This window comes from Balaenoptera ricei, chromosome 5 (assembly GCF_028023285.1).
Source record: "Balaenoptera ricei isolate mBalRic1 chromosome 5, mBalRic1.hap2, whole genome shotgun sequence".
Classification (NCBI taxonomy): Eukaryota; Metazoa; Chordata; class Mammalia; order Artiodactyla; family Balaenopteridae; genus Balaenoptera; species Balaenoptera ricei.
The window spans coordinates 129,143,653-129,157,273 of NC_082643.1; the positions used below are offsets into that span (position 1 = coordinate 129,143,653).

Here is a 13,621-nt window from a genome sequence, read left to right on the forward strand (position 1 = left end):
AGAAGCCTGCACACCGCAACAAAGAGTAGCCCCCACTTGCGTGACTAGAGAAAGCCCACGCACAGCAATGAAGACCCAACACAGCCAAAAAATAAACAAATAAATTTATTTAAAAAAACAAAAACCTGGTTAAAGGATGTACCTCTCTCACATTCCTACTGATAACTGGCTTTCCCATCCCCATTGCCTTGATGGCAGTATTCTGAACCAATAACCTGTTTCTCCAGGCCAGACGGGGATCCTACCCAAGGGCAAATAATCCATAGGATGGATAATGATTTGTGTGATCGGGCTACAAAAAAATAAATTAAGTCCTTCTTTGATGATTTTGAACTAAGAAGCAGAGGAAGAATCTTGCTGAGTAGAGGCCAGATGACAAACTAACGGGGCTTCAGCAATGGCAAATTAGGTCAGTCAGGTTCCCATCAGATACCAGATGGAAAACTCAAACTGAATAATTTGAAGAGAATTATTAAATTATTTACAGAGGTGCAGGTAAGAGTCCGGGAAACCAACAAGGGATAATGCAGTACCCCAAGGACTAGCGGTTATTACACTTAGGCCTGAAGAGGCAAAGGGAAGGATTAGAGATTAACTGTACAGAGAAGGCTCTGCAGTCAACCCTTGGTGACCCATCCTGGGGAATAAGGACTATGACCCCACTATCTTCTGGCCTTGAATCTCCTGCCGATACTTCCCACTACCTGAATCCATGGAGATACCAAGCAGAACAAGGGATTATCGTAGGTGTAATCTGGGTGGGTCAGCCCTCCCTGACACAGAGCAGGGAAGGGGTGGAGAACAGACATGGAGGAGCAAACAGAAGATAGGTGAAGTTGTTTCCAAGAGGCAGTTACATGGAAGCAGGAGTTAGTAATATGTGTTTAAAAGAGGGAGAACAAATAGCCAACTCCCTTCACTGACATTAGTGGCACTGCACTACAGTGAAGATACCCAAACACCTACTGTCGAGTTCTTTGCAGACCTTTTGAGTACACATTTACCCTCCAGTTCTTCTCTCCTTGGAAGCACAACCTATTGCCAAGAAAGTCCTGTGTTTCGTCAGTAAAGCATCTTTATGGTTTTTCACTTAAAAAAAAAAAACCAAAACAGCAACAAACAAAACCACCAACCATAATTAGTTAGCCCATATGAATCTAACTTTGGGAACCATTCCACATACCCTTTTTCTCAACTGAATCCACGTCTTTAATCCACGCATATTTAAATAGATGGTAAAATAGAAAGTGTTCTCTGAGTCATGTGGAGTGTGAATTTGTTGACAGGCTTTTGTAAAAGAGTCAAGCATTACTTGGCGAGACTCCAAAAGGCTGATTATAGCAGGAAGAGCACTTAGTTGGTAGTTAAAAACACAAGGCTTCACCAATAAGAGAGCTAGAAAAGATGGCGCCTCTCTGGAATACACTTAGTGGTGGAAGCACAGTGGAAAACAAGAAAGGCTTTATTGTTTATAGTTGTTGTAATGTGCGAATAGTTTATTAGCCCTAGGAAAATAAGGAATTTATGCCTAGTACAACTTTTGAGTAAACAAAAAAAGATAGTATCTCGAGTTTAATGTGATTGAAGCAAGACTCATGGGATGGGAGTCCTGTACACATTTGGCAGCCCTTAAAGGAAGCCAGGAGGGACCCATTGTCAAGTCCATACGAACGTCAGGTACAGATATTTTCAGGGGGTTGGGGGGGACGGTCCCTCAGGGGAAATTTTTTTCACCTAGCTGAACCCATTTTCGGCGAACTTGCACGGGAACAGAAACATTGTTAACTCATAAATACACACATATGAAACCAATATCACTCATTTGAGTGCCAAGTAGAAAGCTCTCATTGCATTTTAAAAATCAAAATATATTTGTACCTTTTTAGGGGCTTCCCTGGTGGCGCAGTGGTTGAGAATCTGCCTGCCAATGCAGGGGACACGAGTTCGAGCCCTGGTCTGGGAAGATCCCACGTGCCGCGGAGCGACTGGGCCCGTGAGCCACAATTGCTGAGCCTGCGCGTCTGGAGCCTGTGCTCCGCAACAAGAGAGGCCGCAGTAGTGAGAGGCCCGCGCACCGCGATGAAGAGTGGCCCCCGCTTGCCGCAACTAGAGAAAGCCCTCGCACAGAAACGAAGACCCAACACAGCCATAAATAAATAAATAAATAATTCCCATTTAAAAAAAAAAAAAAAAAAGAAAGAAAATATATTTGTACCTTTTTAACATATATCCATTCCAGGAAAAAGTATTTGGAGCATGGTTAATTTGTAAAAAAGTGTTCTCTACAAATTCAAAAACGTGTATAAAATAAACAACAAGGACCTACTGTATAGCACAGGGAAGTATATTCAGTATCTTGTAATAACCTATAATGGGAAAGAATCTGGAAAAGAATATATATATGTATAACTGAATCACATTATAAAAAAAAAAGACACACACAGAAAAACCTCATAAAATTGTTTAAAAAGCCGGCGAAGTATTAACAATCTGTTTTACTCCATACGACTTTAAAAATATTTCGGATCGTGGGTGGGAATAGGGGCGGAGAAGTGCACTAATCCTAGTGCCGGGGCAAAGGTTTCATAACTTTACCTACAGATTACACTGTTTTTATTTTGGACGCGGCTCAAGATTACAGATGACCGCAGTGCCCCAAAGCGCCGGGGGAAACTTTTTCACGGGGCGAGGCGACAGACGCAGGGGACAAGGTGGCCCGATGGTGGTATCCAGGCCCATTCAGGAGCCGCCCAGCCTCGGCGGCCAAGATTACCCACCTCTCCTGGAGTCAACTGCACTTCAGGGCCTGTGGCAAAGCGACCCCACCGCCCGCCCCGAGCCACGTGCGTAGCGCGCCCCGCCCCTCGCTCGCAACCGGCGGAGCGAGACGCGAGCCCGTCGCGAGTCACAGAGGATTGGTGCGCGCCCCGCCCCTGCGCCCGCAGAGGGGGCTGCCGTAGCCCGCGAATCGGGGAATCGCCCAGTTCGCTCTCCTTCCCCCTCGGCTGGCCGCTGGGGCGGGGCCAGCCCTCAAGCAGGGCGGCACCCAGGCGGGATAGTCAGTCAACCACCGCGGGCGGCGGCCCGGCGAGGGCACGAGCCGGTGAGCGGCCACGTCACGCTCCTCCGGGAGGCCCCGCCCCCGCTCTATCCTCTCGGACCGCCCCCTCCACGCCCCCGCCTCCGCCTCTGACCCCACGAGCAGTTACTGGCTCTGGGAGCGCGAGCCTCCCTGATTCTGCTGGAGGTACTACAGCTTCGCGTTGCGGTGTTTCTGCCGCAGCCCGCGTCAAGTGAGGGCTCCCGGCCCCCGGCTGCGGCGCCCGGCGCGTGTTGGCAGGCTCGGGGCTCGCGCCGCTGACGCGGGCTGGGCCGGCGGGCGGTTAGCGCCCCGTTCGACGCCGGGAGCTCCGCGGCCTGAGCCGACGCGGGCGGCCGGGCTCTCGGGTTCTCTTCCCCAGGCCGGAGCCAGTCGGTGTCCCGGCGGAGAGACGGGCAGCCGGGCTCCCTGGCCCCGGGCCGCCCCCGGCTGGGGCGGCTGGGGCAGGGGAACGATGTCTGCTCGCGTCCGGGTGCCCGCCGCTCACCCTCAGGAGGAGCGGCCCGCGGTACCAGCTGAGAGGGAGTCGCTGTCGGCCGCGGCGAGCCGGCAAGCCGGGAAGCTGCCTCCGCCCGAACGGGAGGGCAAGGAGGCAGCGAGGGAGGAGAGGAACGCGCTCGCCACCAGCACGGGGGCGCGGGGAGAGCCCTTGCCGGCGCCCGTGCTGGGACACAGCGTGCCTCAGGCGGCCGTGTCCGTGAAGCCCCTGGCGCTGCACCTGGCGCACAAGGCGCGCGGGCAGGGGGGGCCCTTCGGCTGGGAGCCGCCGCCACCGCTGCCGCGGGACTCGCCGGCCGAAGACGCCCGGGAGGAGGAGGCGGCGGCGGCAGGCTCTGAGGAAAAGCTACCGCCGCCGCCGCCGCCAACGCCGCCGCCGCCGCTGCCGCGGAAGGAGAATCCCTGGACCAAAAAGCCTTCCCAGCACCTGTCCCCCGCCGGGACGGGGCCGCCGCCGCTGCCCCCACTGGAAACCCTGGAGGCAGGTCTGTGGCTCCTCTGCGGTGGGCACCGGGAGGGTGTGTGCAGGGGCGACTCGCGTGGCGGCAGAGGCTGGCGGGGGGTGGTGGGGTGGGGGAGGGGCAGGCCTCCGTTCCCTGTCAGTCGGAGGTATTTCGTTCCAAGGTGTCATTCACTTTGCCTGTTTACATAAATGGACATCTGGGAAGGGAGCAGCAGGAAGAGGTGGGACCTCGGGTTCTCCTTGACTGGTGGGGCACGGCGGGGGTCACGGAGCTGAGCCGCTCGGCGGGCACAGCCTCACTTATGTCTTACCCCACGTGTTAGTGACGTGGGACAGCTGACTTTAGGTAGGTGTTGCAGTTCATCCTATAGAAAAGTTTCTGTAGACTTTTTAAAAAGAGGTGAAGCCAGTCGGAGCAAGGGGGTTTATATGTTAAGTGGAAGAGCAATTGTGAATTTTTTATTGTGAAATAATTGGTAAGCTGAAAATTTCAGTGTTTTCAAAACCGTGCTAAGTAGTCATATTAAAAATGAGATGCTGTGCTGTAGTTGCTACTCAAAAGCTTTGAGTTTACGACTGTGGTGGAAACTGGTTGAAATGAAATAGGATAGTTGACGAGAGAGTGAATTGCCCATTAGGTGAACAGTAGTCTTCTGACATTCAGTTAGCTCCCCTCTCTAGGGGAGGTAAGATTATGCCACTGCATTTGAATGCTGACCAATGCAGTATGGCCCTTGGTGCTTTATTTTGGTTATAGCAACTGCAGGTTTTTTTTTAAAATTTTTAGTTTAAGTGGAAATACTAAATAAACCGAAGACAGAAACCAGTATCTCCTAGTTTTGCTTTCTAATTAAGTTGTAGTAAATTAATTGAACTTTTCATATAGAAATTACAGCTGTTTACGTACAAGTCTTCACTCTTCTTAAAATTAAGGTTAACAGTGGAACAGGGAAAATTCAAGCATGTTTACAGGGTTGTGAGGCTCAAAAGAGATAAAGGAAATGGTTAAATATAAGGTGATTGTTATAGACACACATATTGCAGGTATAGAGGTATAGTAACATTTCTTCCAAGGAACTCCAACAGAGTGAGATAAGTGATAATTGATTTGCACAGTAATACTCAAATCATTTTTTTTTAATGCTGTGGTACAGTATAACTTTATTTAAACAAAAGTTATTTTACAGCTGAGGTCTGATAAATGGTTTTTTTTTTTTTTTTCCGAGTGGTTAACTACCCTTTTTTTTTTTTTTTTAATATTTATTTATTTATTTATTTTTGGCTGTGTTGGGTCTTCGTTTCTGTGCGAGGGCTTTCTCTAGTTGTGGCAAGCGGGGGCCACTCTTCATCGCGGTGCGCGGGCCTCTCACTATCGCGGCCTCTCTTGTTGCGGAGCACAGGCTCCAGACGCGCAGGCTCAGTAGTTGTGGCTCACGGGCCCAGCTGCTCCACGGCATGTGGGATCTTCCCAGACCAGGGCTCGAACCCGTGTCCCCTGCATTAGCAGGCAGATTCTCAACCACTGCGCCACCAGGGAAGCCCTGATAAATGGTTTTTAAATCATCATTCTTGATAAATCTTAACACTTGCAGAAAAAGCTGTTTAAAATTTTGCTCTAAATTTAATACTGCCACCAGTCTCCTAGCTGCAAAGATCTATTTGTTTACTAGTATTAATAACTGAAGTGAACAAAAATCTTAAAGCAAAATCTCTATAAAATTTAGCAAAGGGAAAGAAAACTCTAGTGAATCTTAATGGCTGTTTCCCCTCCCTACTTCTAGACTTACACACATTATACATTATATTCAGTGATCTACAAAAAAAACCCTATTGGTTGTACAGTTAATTTGACAGGTTTTAAAACTTTCAAGATGAGACTCAGAAATTTTAATTGGAAATGACCTTGTGAAAATATTTAACAGTTTAATATAATTAACCTACAGGTGCCTTCACTGGGGTCCTTAATCTTTGTTGGAGATTAAGAACCAGGTGATGCTTGATGTATGGTGTGGTTCATGGGGATTTTAATTTTGCTGATGTTTCTCTGTAGGCAGCATTTCTGTTCTTGGAATCTATTTTGTGCCCTCAGGAATACCGTTCTTCCTGTGTGAAGTGCTAGAGTAACTTTATAGCCTGTCCCCAGTACTGACTCTATACTTCTACACAACTTCTATTAGTAATTGAATAACTTAGGTAACTTTGATAAGAGATTTGTTGTGTAGAAACGCACAACTTGGGTTTTAGTCCAGATAGTGTTACTACCTAGCTAGTTGACTTTTGTGATGATTTCTGGGCCTTGTAAATGAATGAAGTGGATATATTTTCTTTCATTTCTTAATACCAGATTGCCTTCTATAACCTGGGTCTGCCGGCTTCCTATTTTCCTAAGCAAATTTGCAACCTCAAGAATAATGAAATAGGAGCAGAGGACCTTTAGGGTCCAGGGTCCAGAGTAGGTGCAAACTAAGGGAGTGTTAAATTAGTACAATAATCTTATTAGTAGGAGGCCTATGTGATTTATCCTATAAACCAGGATATTCATGAGAGGGAAAGAGGATATGAATTATGCTGTAATAACAGAATTAAACTATGTTTGTCCTAACCAAACCTGGATTTACTGTCACTCACTCAATGAGATACAGGAATTCCATCCATAAAATTTCGCCAGAAAGTTTATTACCAGAGATAGAAACATAGGAAATGTAGGGAAGTATTTAAGGACTTGTAATCATGAATTTTCTGTTAGAACCTGCAGTTCTAACTGAACTGCAGGTGAGGCATTCTTCAGACCTTGTGACACACTTTCCTCCACTTTTGGGATGGTTCTGGCTTGTGTATTGCTGTTTCTGGTAATCCAGATAAGGCCCTCTTTTCAACCAAAGCCTGGCCCACAGGAGAAGCCTAGAATAGTGTCACTGCAGTTTTAAACTCCGGTCAGGAGACTGGAAAGAATTGTCCCCCAACCCTTGTTTAAAGTAGTTTTATTTATTTTGGAGACCTTTATTAAAATCACAGTATGGGATTTATGAATCACTTACCTGTACCCATGGTTACATTTTGCATATTAAAAATAGCTTTCTAATACAATTTTAATTCTTTTACACACAAAAACGATGTATAAAAATATTGATTTTGGGAGTTCCCCGGTGGCTTAGTGGTTAGGATTTGGTGCTTTCACTGCAGAGGCCCAGGTTCGATCCCTGGTCAGGGAACCATCCCGCGTGCCGCGAGGCGCAGCCAAAATACAAAAAATAAAAATAAAATGATTTTTTTTTCATCTTTTTCATCCTTCGTCTTCTTGACTCCATCAACCTTCTTTTCTCCAAGTGTGCTTCCCAGAAACCTCAAATAAGCTTACTGTAACTCTAATAACATTTTAATTAAGTTATGTAAATGATACATAAATATGTTCTTGTAAAGGAACTTTTGATGTTCCCTTCAGAAAAAAGATAGTCATGTTAGCAGTTTACTGAATATCCTTTCAGTCCTTTCTGTGAAATTACTTCCAAATATAGTGTTTTGTATATGTGTTTAGAATATTTTTAAAGTATTGGTAGATCTTTTATTTTTCTTCTTTACAACTAGTGAGTTTTTTATTTTTTAAATTAAGGTACAATTAACATCAGTTTCAGGTGTGCAACATAATGATTCGAGATTTGTATATACATATTGCGAAATGATCACCATAAGTTTAGTTAAGTACCATCTACATACTTAGTTATAAAAAAATTTTTTTCCTTGTGATGAAGTTGATCCTTTTTAATGTAAACTTTAAAAAATTGCTGAGAAGTGGTCCATAAATATAACTGATGTAGTTAATTTAGCCATTTACCTATTAATCAACATCTTGGTTGTTACATTTTTATGCATGCCTTTTATCCTAGAGAAAATACATATCTGATTTTCTCTAGGAGAGAAAAGTGGAATTGTTAGGTCACAGTGTATTTGTTGACAAGTTGCTCTTGAAAATGACTACTAATTGATACTCCCACTTTCAGAGTACGAGAAGTAAGTAGGTTTTTTTACATGTTTTTTTAAAATTTTGTTTTATTTATTCTTTATACAGCAGGTTTTTATTGTTATCTGTTTTACACATATTAGTGTGTATATGTCAATCCCAATCTCCCAATTCATCCCACCGCCACCACCCCCACCCCCTGCCACTTTCCCCCCTTGGGGTCCATACGTTTGTTCTCTACATCTGTGTCTCTATTGCTGCCCTGCAAACCGGTTCGTCTGTACCATTTCTCTAGGTTCCACATGTATGAGTTAATATACGATATTTGTTTTTCTCTTTGTGACTTACTTCACTCTGTATGACAGTCTCTAGATCCATCCACATCTCTACAAATGACCCAATTTCGTTCCTTTTCATGGCTGAGTAATAATCCTTTGTATATATGTACCACATCTTCTTTATCCATTCGTCTGTCGATGGGCGTTTAGGTTGCTTCCATGACCTGACTATTGTAAATAGTGCTGCAGTGAACATTGGGGTGCATGTGTGTTGTTGAATTACGGTTTCCTCTGGGTATATGCCCAGTAGTGGGATTGCTGGGTCATACGGTAACTCTATTTTTAGTTTTTTAAGGAACCTCCATACTGTTCTCCATAGTGGCTGTATCAATTTACATTCCCACCAACAATGCAAGAGTGTTCGCTTTTCTCCATAACCCTCTCCAGCATTTGTTGTTTGTAGATTTTCTGATGATGCCCATTCTAACTGGGGTGAGGTGATACCTCATGGTAGTTTTGATTTGCATTTCTCTAATAATTAGTGATGTTGAGCAGCTTTTCATGTGCTTCTTGGCTATCTGTATGTCTTCTTTGGAGAAATGTCTATTTAGGTCTTCTGCCCATTTTTGGATTGGGTTGTTTGTTTTTTTAATATTGAGCTGCATGAGCTGTTTATATATTTTGGAGATTAATCCTTTGTCTGTTTGTCTGTTGATTCGTTTGCAAATATTTTCTCCCATTCTGAGGTTTGTCTTTTTGTCTTGCTTGTAGTTTCCTTTGCTTTGCAAAAGCTTTTAAGTTTCATTAGGTCCCATTTCTTTATTTTTGGTTTTATTTTCATTACTCTAGGAGGTGGATCAAAAAAGATCTTGCTGTGATTTATGTCAAAGAGTGTTCTTCCTATGTTTTCCTTTAAGAGTTTTATAGTGTCTGGTCTTACATTTAGGTCTCTAATCTCTTTTGAGTTTATTTTTGTTTATGGTGTTAAGGAGTGTTCTAATTCCGTTCTTTTACATGTAGCTGTACAGTTTTCCCAGCACCACTTATTGAAGAGACTGTCTTTTCTCCATTGTATATCCTTGCCTCCTTTGTCATAGATTAGTTGACCATAGGTGTGTGGGTTTACCTCTGGGCTTTCTATCCTGTTCCAGTGATCTATATTTCTGTTTTAGTGCCGGTACCATATTGTCTTGATTACTGTAGCTTTGTAGTACAGTCTGAAGTCAGGGAGTCTGATTCCTCCAGCTCCGTTTTTTTCCCTCAAGATTGCTTTGGCTATTCGGGGTCTTTTGTGTCTCCATACAAATTTTAAGATTTTTTTGTTCTAGTTCTGTAAAACATGCCACTGGTAATTTGATGGGGATTGCATTGAATCTGTAGATTGCTTTGGATAGTATAGTCATCTTCACAATATTGAGTCTTCCAATCCAAGGACACAGTATATCTCTCCATTTGTTTGTGTCATCTTTGATTTCTTTCATCAGTGTCTTACAGTTTTCTGAGTACAGGTCTTTTACCTCCTTATGTAGGTTTATTCCTAGGTATTTTATTCTTTTTGTTGCAGTGGTGAATGGGATTGTTTCCTTAATTTCTCTTTCTGATCTTTCGTTGTTAGTGTACAGGGATGCAAGAGATTTCTGTGCATTCATTTTGTATTCTGCAACTTTACCAAATTCATTGATTAGCTCTAGTAGTTTTCTGGTGGCATCTTTCGGATTCTCTATGTATAGTATCATGTCATCTGCAAACAGTGACAGTTTTACTTCTTCTTTTCCAAGTTGTATTCCTTTTATTTCTTTTTCTTCTCTGATTGCCGTGACTAGGACTTCCTGAACTATGTTGAATAATAGTGGCGAGAGTGGACATCCTTGTCTTGTTCCTGATCTTAGAGAAAATGCTTTCAGTTTTTCACCATTGAGAATGATGTTTGCTGTCGTTTTGTTGTATAAGGGCTTTATTATGTTGAGGTAGTTTCCCTCTATGCCCACTTTCTGGAGAGTTTTTATCATAAATGGGTGTTGAATTTTGTCAGAAGCTTTTTCTGCATCTATTGAGATGATCATGTGGTTTTTCTTCTTCAAGTTGTTAATATGGTGTATCACATTGATTGATTGGCGTACACTGAAGAATCCCTGCATCCCTGGGATAAATCCCACTTGATCATGGTGTATGATCCTTCTAATGTGTTGTTGGATTCTGTTTGCTAGTATTTTGTTGAGGATTTTTACATCTATATTCATCAGTGATATTGGTCTGTAATTTTCTTTTTTTTTTTTGCAGTAACTTTGCCTTGTTTGGTATCAGGGTGATGGTGGCCACGTAGAATGAGTTTGGGAGTGTTCCTTCCTCTGCAATTTTTTGGAAGAGTTTGAGAAGGATAGGTGTTAGTTCTTCTCTAAATGTTTGATAGACATCACCTGTGAAGCCATCTGGTTCTGGACTACTGTTTGTTGGAAGATTTTTAATCACAGTTTCAATTTCATTACCTGTGATTGGTCTGTTCATATTTTCTAGTTCTTCCTGGTTTAGTCTTGGAAGGTTATACCTTTCTAAGAATTTGTCCACTTCTTCTAGGTTGTCCATTTTATTGGCATAGAGTTGCTTGTAGTAGTCTCTTAGTATGCTTTGTATTTCTGCAGTGTCTGTTGTAAGTTCTCCTTTTTCATTTCTAATTTTATTGATTTGAGTCCTCTCTTCTTCTTGATGAGTCTGGCTAAAGGTTTATCAATTTTGTTTATCTTCTCAGAGAACCAGCTTTTAGTTTTATTGATCTTTGCTATTGTTTTCTTTGTTTCTATTTCATTTATTTCTGCTCTGATCTTTATGATTTCTTTCCTTCTGCTAACTTTGGGTTTTCTTTGTTCTTCTTTCTCTAGTTCCTTTAGGTGTAAGGTTAGATTTTTTATTTGAGATTTTTCTTGTTTCTTGAGGTAGGCTTGTATTGCTATAAACTTCCCTCTTAGAACTGCTTTTGCTGCATCCCATAGGTTTTGGATCGTCGTGTTTTCGTTGTCATTTGTCTCTAGGTATTTTTTGATTTCCTTTTTGATTTCTTCAGTGATCTCTTGGTTATTTAGTAATGTACTGTTTAGCCTCCATGTGTTTGTGTTTTTTATGTTTTTTTCCCTGTAATTGATTTCTAATCTCATAGCGCTGTGGTCAGAAAAGATGCTTCAAATGATTTCAATTTTCTTAAGTTTACCGAGGCTTGATTTGTGACCCAAGATGTGTCCTATCCTGGAGAATGTTCTGTGTATACTAGAGGAGAAAGTGTAATCTGCTGTTTTTTGGATGGAATGTCCTATAAATATCAATTAAATCTATCTGGTCTGTTGTGTCATTTAAACCTTGTGTTTCCTTATTAATTTTCTCTCTGGATGATCTGTCCATTGCTGTAAGTGAGGTGTTAAAGTCCCCTACTATTATTGTGTTACTGTTGATTTCCTCTTTTATGGCTGTTAGCATTTGCCTTATGTATTGAGGTGCTCCTATGTTGGGTGTATATATATTTATAATTGTTGTATCTTCTTCTTGGATTGATCCCTTGATCATTATGTAGTGTCCTTCCTTGTCTCTTGTAATATTCTTTATTTTAAAGTCTATTTTATCTCGTATGAGAATTGCTACTCCCGCTTTCTTTTGATTTCCATTTGCATGGAATATCTTTTTCCATTTCCTCACTTTCAGTCTGTATATGTCCCTAGGTCTGAAGTGGGTTTCTTGTAGACAGAGTATATATGGGTCTTGTTTTTGTATCCATTCAGGAAGCCTGTGTCTTTTGGTTGGAGCATTTAATCCATTCACGTTTAAGGTAATTATCGATATGTATGTTCCTATGACCATTTTCTTAATTGTTTTGGGTTTGTTTTTGTAGGTCCTTTTCTTCTCTTGTGTTTCCCACTTAGAGAAGTTCCTTTTGCATTTGTTGTAGATCTGGTTTGGTGGTGCTGAATTCTCTTAGCTTTTGCTTGTCTGTAAAGCTTTTGATTTCTCCATCGAATCTGAATGAGATCCTTGCCAGGTAGAGTAATCTTGGTTGTAGGTTCTTCCCTTTCATCACTTTAAATATATCATGCCACTCCCTTCTGGCTTGTAGAGTTTCTGCTGAGAAATCAGCTGTTAACCTTATGGGAGTTCCCTTGTATGTTATTTGTCATTTTTCCCTTGCTGCTTTCAATAATTTTTCTTTGTTTTTAATTTTTGTCAGTTTGATTACTATGTGTCTCCATGTGTTTCTTCTTTGGTTTATCCTGCCTGGGACTCTCTGCGCTTCCTGGACTTGGGTGGCTATTTCCTTTCCCATGTTAAGGAAGTTTTCGACTGTAATCTCTTCACATATTTTCTCAGGTCCTATCTCTCTCTCTTTTCCTTCTGGGACGCCTATAATGCGAATGTTGTTGTGTTTAATATTGTCCCAGAGGTCTCAGGCTGTCTTCATTTCTTTTCACTCTTTTTTGTTTATTCTGTTCCATGGCAATGAATTCCACCATTCTGTCTTCCAGGTCACTTATCCATTCTTCTGCCTCAGTTATTCTGCTATTGGTTCCTTCTAGTGTATTTTTCATTTCAGTTATTGTATTGTTCATCTCTGTTGGTTTGTTCTTTAATTCTTCTAGGTGTTTCTTCTTTAATTCTTCTAGGTCTTTGTTAAACGTTTCTTGCATCTTCTCGATCTTTGCCTCCATTCTTTTTCCGAGGTCCTGGATCATCTTCACTATCATTATTCTGAATTTTTTTTCTGGAAGGTTACATATCTCCACTTCATTTAGTTGTTTTTCTGGGGTTTTATCTTGTTCCTTCATCTGGTGCAAAGTCCTCTGCCTTTTCATTTTGTCTATCTTTCTGTGAATGGTTTTCCTTCCACAGGCTGCAGAATTGTAGTTCTTCTTGCCTCTGCTGTCTGCCCTGTGGTGGATGAGGTTATCTCGCTTTTTTTTACATTTTTTTAAGGCACTCATTTACTGTAGCAATATAGCATTTTATGACATTTTTCCCTTAAATGTAATAAAACATGTGATTCATAACTCTCAATGCGTTTTCTTAATTAAAGCTTTGCAAAAGATTATGGTCATGAGTAAAATCGCCCATCATACTGCAGTTTTTGTTTTCACTATCCAAGCTCTTAAAATGAATTCCTCATCTATTAGGAATTGTTTCCTTATAGATTAAGATATTAGGATAACATTCAAAGAAGTTGTATAGTAGCTCACTAGTGATGTTTGAAAAATGGATATGTGACGATCACACACTTGTTCGTGTATATTTATGTATATTTGGAGCCACTGGTAGCTTACGTTTCTTAAGTTTCATCTGCCTGAAAAAAA

General features: G+C 42.0%; 2 protein-coding genes across 8 annotated transcripts in view; one reads left to right on the forward strand and one right to left on the reverse strand.

Moving 5' to 3' along the window:
* Window positions 1-2,994, reverse strand: part of MFSD8 (major facilitator superfamily domain containing 8) — a 127,896-nt gene extending 124,902 nt beyond the window's left edge. Inside the window, exon 1 of the mRNA XM_059923577.1 lies at window positions 2,778-2,994. The gene's annotated coding sequence lies outside the window, so the exon portion shown is untranslated. The remainder of the gene's footprint in view (window positions 1-2,777) is intronic.
* A 199-nt stretch (window positions 2,995-3,193) lies between these two features.
* The window catches only part of LARP1B (La ribonucleoprotein 1B), a 130,356-nt gene continuing 119,928 nt past the window's right edge, over window positions 3,194-13,621 (forward strand). For all 7 annotated transcript variants that reach the window (XM_059923585.1, XM_059923587.1, XM_059923588.1 and 4 more), the window contains exon 1: window positions 3,194-4,083. In XM_059923585.1, coding sequence (XP_059779568.1) covers window positions 3,555-4,083 — 529 coding nt within the window. In that variant the 5' untranslated portion in view covers window positions 3,194-3,554. The remainder of the gene's footprint in view (window positions 4,084-13,621) is intronic.